The sequence below is a fragment of the Gavialis gangeticus genome, unplaced genomic scaffold, assembly GCF_001723915.1.
Source record: "Gavialis gangeticus isolate Ggan-Ray unplaced genomic scaffold, GavGan_comp1, whole genome shotgun sequence".
NCBI classification, from domain to species: Eukaryota; Metazoa; Chordata; order Crocodylia; family Gavialidae; genus Gavialis; species Gavialis gangeticus.
Window position 1 is genome coordinate 145319400 of NW_017729024.1, and position 6396 is coordinate 145325795.

The 6396-nt window shown below is 38.2% G+C and overlaps 1 protein-coding gene across 7 annotated transcripts in view; it reads left to right on the plus strand.

Moving 5' to 3' along the window:
• SLC38A9 (solute carrier family 38 member 9) overlaps positions 1–6390 on the plus strand; it is an 83426-nt gene extending 77036 nt beyond the window's left edge. For 5 of the 7 annotated variants that reach the window (XM_019517853.1, XM_019517854.1, XM_019517855.1 and 2 more), the window contains 2 exons: positions 1867–1956; positions 3641–5480. In XM_019517853.1, coding sequence (XP_019373398.1) covers positions 1867–1956; positions 3641–3806 — 256 coding nt within the window. In that variant the 3' untranslated portion in view covers positions 3807–5480. Of the gene's footprint in view, positions 1–1866; positions 1957–3640; positions 5481–6216 lie in introns of those variants that run through there. The other 2 variants (XM_019517857.1, XM_019517858.1) reach the window with 2 other exon arrangements.
• The last annotated feature ends 6 nt before the right edge of the window (positions 6391–6396 follow it).

Below are 6396 nucleotides of genomic sequence, written 5' to 3' on the forward strand. Positions count from 1 at the left end.
CAGCAGGGACTCGGGGAAAGTCTGTTCACCAGGGCCCCCCTTGGAGTCACCAGGAACAATGGCCACAAGCTGAGGGAGGATAGGTTTAGGTTAGATATTAGGAAGAACTACTTCACTGTAAGGGTGGCCAGAGCCTGGAATAGGCTTCCCAGAGAGGTGGTGCTCTCACCTTCCCTGGAAATCTTCAAGAGGAGACTGGATAGGCACCTGGCTGGGGTCTTATGACCCCTTCCATCCCCCGTGCGCATTCCTGCCCATGGCGGCGGGCCGGACTCGATGATCTGTCTAGGTCCCTTCCGACTCATTGATTCTATGATTTGTTTTATCCTGAGCCACAGTCAGTCCTGCTTATGACTCTTTTTGGGGGAAGGGATTGTTTGAAACTGCACTGATCTTTCTGTGGGAATATCTGGTTCTGCTCTCCTTGCACTCAGCATTCTGGCCGTCCATCTTACTAACATCATTTGCACTGAGGTTGGAATATGCTGACACCATGCTGATGTCCACTGTGTGCCTAACTATTGTTCTTTGTCGCACAGCATCATCTTGTGGATAGTATCAATTGGGTTTGGATGCAGCAATATTTCTGGGTATCCAAACCTTCGCTCATCCTCAGTGCTGATTCTCTCATGCTTCAGCTGCTCGGTTTCTTTGTTTCAACATGAGAGAGCATCATCCCTCACAGCATTGTCTTGCTGCATATGGACGTTGGGGAGGTAGGGGGAGGCCTTTCCTTTGGGCATACTTGATCACCACTTTTGATTTAATTCTTCTCTGTTTTCAATTTTTTAGTGATTGCCTCTCTTTCACACTATCTCTACAGGTTCTGACCAGAATTTAAAAAAAAAATGGCTGTTAATGAAGAGCACATCAAAATATCAGGATTTTGATCTGTGAAATCTGTTATGCCTGAACATATCATTAGGTCAACTGAGATAACTACTTTCTGAATACCACTCATATTGGTGCTTTATGGCATAGTTTGTTCTGTGTGTTATCCACTTTTTCACTAAGCTATAAAGGGACTTCTTTATTTCACTGTCTAGATTTGTAAATTATCGCTTAGTATTTCAGCCATTTAAATTGGTACAAACAACCAGTTTGTGTAGCATGCCTAAAAGTTTATCTACTCTTTACAGACTCTAAAGGCAGAAGATATTTGATGGTTCTTGAGGCTAGGTATATGTACAGGGCACAAAGGATTTTTGTCTTCATCCTAAAAGGATTCTGTCAGAAAACAAAAATTGTTCAAGGTTTTTCACTTGAAACCTTTTTTTCTTTCACATTGTTGTGTTATTTACCCCAAAACAGTTCAGTGTGTATAGTAGCTAGATAGTACTTCATACCCAGAAATATAAACAATTGTCTTATCTACCCAAATATGCAAGATGCAGTGTATTACTTTGTGTTTTTTAATGTATTCTATGTAATGCTTTTCATTCTGTGATGCATTTTTCTCTGGTATTCATTGCGCCACTTTTATAACTCAGATCATTTTCTGATTCAAGTCATTTCTTTCATGTGGGAATTCACTTATACAATATTGTTTTTCTGGCACATGAATCCATCCAAAATGTTTAAGCGCAGAATATTAAATCTATTGTTTTCAGAAAAATTGCCAAATTATACAGACAGTGCTTGAGAATTATTTAAATCCAAACATTTGAGAGTGCATGGGATCTGGCATTTGTGATACTCGGTAGATGTCATATTTGCAATTAAATAAATTAGTTTTAAATAGGGTGAGTCATAGAGATGAAAATGCTCTCTCTGGGTATACCTTTTAGCTTTTAACACAGTAAATGAAGGAAGCTGTTTTTATACAGATAATTCTTTTAACTCTCTCTCTTCTCCACCTTTTTGTAGTATTTTTCATGTGTTGGCTCTGAACATAGCAATTGTAGGAGCTGGAGTGGCAATGGCAATATTCTATCCCAATATAGGAGGTATCATACGGTAAGTGCTCTTTGTTCTTGTCCTTGAGAGTAACTATTTTTTTTTTTGGAATGGAAGATAAACTGAAAGAGATCAGACTTTCATCTTTTTATTTATAGATTGTTAAAAGTCCTAAACAAATGTAGAAAATAAATCAGAGTCACTTTAAAATTCCAAACTAATTCTTTGTAATTCTAGCTCTTTGAAAGAGGCATTCAAGGCACTGGGATAATTGCCAAGCAGGTGTGAACTGAGAGAGTTTCTTTCGTCCCCTTATCCAAGGCCTCATAATTTACCTGCTTACTCTGAATAAGAAACATTGTCTTGCCAGCATCAGAGCACCTAAGTTAGTGTATGGCTTTATTTGAGTAGTCTTAAAACAAATTAAAGCTTAACATGTAATCGTTTTTGGTAACAATTAAAGTTAATTTAAAAGACCTGTGGTAAAGAAAAACAAGAATTTCAGAATTAGAGGGGCAGTCAGTATTAAAAAGAGTGTTTGTTTGTTTGCTTGTTTTGTTTTTAACCATTTCTGGCCAATACTTAAGTTTTCTATAGCTACAAAAACTTAAAGGAAATAATTTTTCTTTTTATTTTCAGTTTATATACTCTATACATTTGGCAAGACTTTGTTCATCCCCCCCACCCCTTTAGTCTGTATCTTTCATACAGCAACCAGGAGAGGGAAGCATTTTTTAAAAATGGAATACGCCATTAGGAAACCACCACAATTGGCCTTGGGCCTCAAGAACCAGCAAATGCAACTGTGATTCACTCACTTTCTAAGATAGACTGGTTCTCAAATTAACTTTTTTTCCCTCTTTGCTCTTCCTTTCCCTTCCAGCCTCTCCATTTTGGGAAAAATGTCATAGAGCTGTGAATTAAATTACAGGATATATTAAACTTTGACTTGACCCTTATTTCTGCCAATTTGTTCATTATGGTTTGTCTCTGAACAAATTGAACAGTTCTTGGCATCTGGGTTGTTCATAAATTATTCTGTTTCACTACTTGCTATCATTGGTGTGTAACTGATCACCAATTTGTTTTAGACATCTGATGGAAAATAATGAATAATGAGCCAAGCTTGGGAGGGAATGTGGAGAGGGATTTACTAACTAAGAGAGAGAGTGAAAGAAGAGATGTTCAGGACTCCAGTAGCTGTGCTTTGGAGCTGGTTGGTACTTGAATGTTATGTGTTTGCAGTAGCGGATAAATGTGTATTAGGACCTCATTAGGTGATTAAAGCAGTCATGTGTTCATGTAGCTTAACACAGGTTGTTTAAGCATCTGGGGTGTTACTAGATTCAGATTTTTAACAATTATGTAAAACGAGAACAAAAGACACAGGCTGCCAATATTGTTTTAACATATATGTTAACAGCTCCCTTGAGAACAAATAACTTCAAATTCATAGGTAGGAAGTCTGTCTTTAGAAACATCTGAGGATGTGGCTGATAAATCGTATTTTATAGTATAATTAATCGTATTTTATAGTATAATTACTCTGGGGGAAGAAAAATGTTGTCAAGTAATTAAATGACATTTGAAAGAGGGAAGAGAAGAAGAAAACAGATAATAATGAACAAAAACCAATTGTTTATTTTGGTTGTGACTTCCAATAGTCATTCAACCAGCCTGTTAACTGGTCCAAGGGAGAAAAATCCCAAAGAACAGAAGATAATGTACAACATTTTTTTTTCAGGTATTCTGGAGCAACATGTGGTCTTGCCTTTGTATTTGTGTATCCATCCCTCATCTACATGATCTCCCTGCGTGTTGTGGGGAAGCTGACATGGCCAATACTAATCACTCACATCTTTATAATCATCCTAGGACTGGCAAATCTGATTGCACAGTTCTTATTATGAAAATTCTTCGTGGGTATCACAAATGACCTTTGTGAGATTTGATTACAGCCTTGAACACTAAATGCTGAGGACTGCAGATCTGATTCTGTTTCTACATAAGAAAACTTGCACTTTCAAAAGCAATGGACAAAGATGTCTTAGCAGCAGTATTCAGGAGTTGGAAAGTAAAAGCATCTTGCTCTTTTGAAAATGCTATATCGCAATAAATAAATAGGTCAAATTTTGTTCATAATTCAGTTCCATTAGGTACAGGGAAGCTACATCAGGGATGAATTTCGCTTTCTAGAGAAACATTTTCATATGGATAAAAGATGGTACAGTTCACTTTTAAACAGCTACATTTTTATTCTTATTTTGTGGAATTCCCCTTTTTTTCTAAGAAATAAGTGTTCCTATTCTTAACAAACAAGCTCTTGTCATGTTGTACAATGACAGTTCTAAATATTAGTAGCTGCAGTGAATTTTAGTGCATTGTTTCGAACCAAACACTTACTGAAAAAAGGGTTATGTTTGTGAAGCCATTTTTACAGCTACTTGAATTGCAATATGCCCTCCTGTACAGGCACTACAAATTTGTTTGGTAACTTTTTTTTCTTCCTTTTTGCAGGCTGTCTCAGTTAAAAAACACATAAAAAGGAACTGGGATACAGGCACTGTATTTGGGCTCCCAGAATAAGTGATGTTGTGACAGTAGGGAACAAATACAGAACAAATTGGTGGCTCAACTGGAGTTAAGACACAGGCTCCCTCTCACTTTAGGCCCTTTAACATAGGGGTCAGCAACACACAGCCCAAGGGCAGTATCCATCCCACAGAGCCAGAGGACTTTGCTTTGCATTCGTACAGGCACCACTTCCCCAGCTCCTCACTCAGTGGCTGTAGGGTGCAGAGCTGGGGGAACAGGAAAAGCAGTGTCCCTGCAGACATGGCTTTTAGCTGCCTGGCCCTGGTATGGGTGCAGGCAAAGCCCCCAGTTGCTGACGTGCCACCGAAGCCACCCACCCTACATTGAACCAGAGCCAGGTTCTAGCCTGCAGCTTATTAAAGGTTTCCTCCTACTGCTTTTGAAACTAATCATTAGATTAGATACTCGGGTGCTTTCATGAGTCACAACTTTAACTCTGCAGAGCATTCTTGCATTTCTGGTGTAGGCCTCCTTGTATCTCTGCAGGATCACAGACTGAAAATGTCGTTGTGGAAAAATAGCATTCTTCAACTCCGCTCTACAATTCTTGGAAAGATGTTGACATGCTGACAAAATAGCACTCTTAAATATTGTAGGCTAAACTGAATGAGAATGCACAAATACTTAAAACAATTATCTTTTTGTGTATCTCTGCAATAGTCAGTATTAAAAAGCAGTTGATCTAATATGCAATGTAAACCAAATTTTCAGAACCTCTGGTGCAAAATTATTGATATCATTACTTAGCCAGGTATTACAGTACCTTCAGACAGTCAGCTAGGTGGTTAATTAGTCTAATATCTTTCCTATTAATGTTACTGCATGTGCAACTTGACACCTATAGTTGTAAAAAGCTAAACCCATGACGGTAAAGTAGATACCAGTAAGGTATTGCCTGAAGGAAGCTTTTAGGACTACAAAAAATGTGCACAAAACTGGAAATGTACACAGGTAAATCAGAAATAAAGATTGAGATTTCTGTGAAGTCCTCAGGGACCCAATTTTTTTTCTAAGTAAAGAGCAAAACTCACCATATTCAATGGATGAAAGTTCTAGGTTTCAAATTTGTTTTGGTGGCAAGAATTTCTTGTGAAAAGCTGCTGTTCTTGATCCAACATATGTTTGTAAAATGCCACATGTACAGGATCATAGTAGGTTTCAGTAATGGAGCATTGCATACTCTGAGAGAGCATGTAACTGAATCATAATCATCCACACATGTTGCGAAAATACAAACGCACATACACAGAAGAGCTGGAATGGTGGCATATCAGACAGTCGTGGTACTTTATTTGCCTGGCGCTGGGGTTAAACAAATGTAGGATTTAGCTTGTCAAATATTAAATGTAAAGAAGTGTGTTTTGACTAGAATTACCAGTATATGTAGGATGGGTGTGGGAGTCTGAGTTGATGAAAAACTACTTGGAGATGATTAAGTCTGAAGGTTGAGTCCAAGTCCATTGTAGAACCATATCCAAAATGGGTTGATGGATCCTGGTTCAGAAACAAAGGCATTGTGAGGGTGGAACACATCCCTTACCCAACATCTCCCTGCATAAATAATTCCTGCCAAGAACAGGAGTATTCTGCAAAAGAGTGTTTTACCTCATTTTTGTTTGTTGGCCAAGGGAGTATAAGTATGTATGTATGTATAGGTGTGACCCTTTATCCTGAACATCTTTTGTTTACACCTATTTAGAAGTCAATGCAACATTTTCCTTGCAGGCATTTGAGAAAGCAGAAAACTCATTCCTGGTGCTCACCCTGCTGAGGTCTTTCCTGGCCCTTACCTGTGCACTTCAAGTGGCCAGTATTCAAGTCTGTAATGAATGAAAGAAGTGAGAGCTCAGTTTGAGAGCAACTAAAAGAAAAATGAGCAACTTTTCAGCCTTATTTATTTCTGTT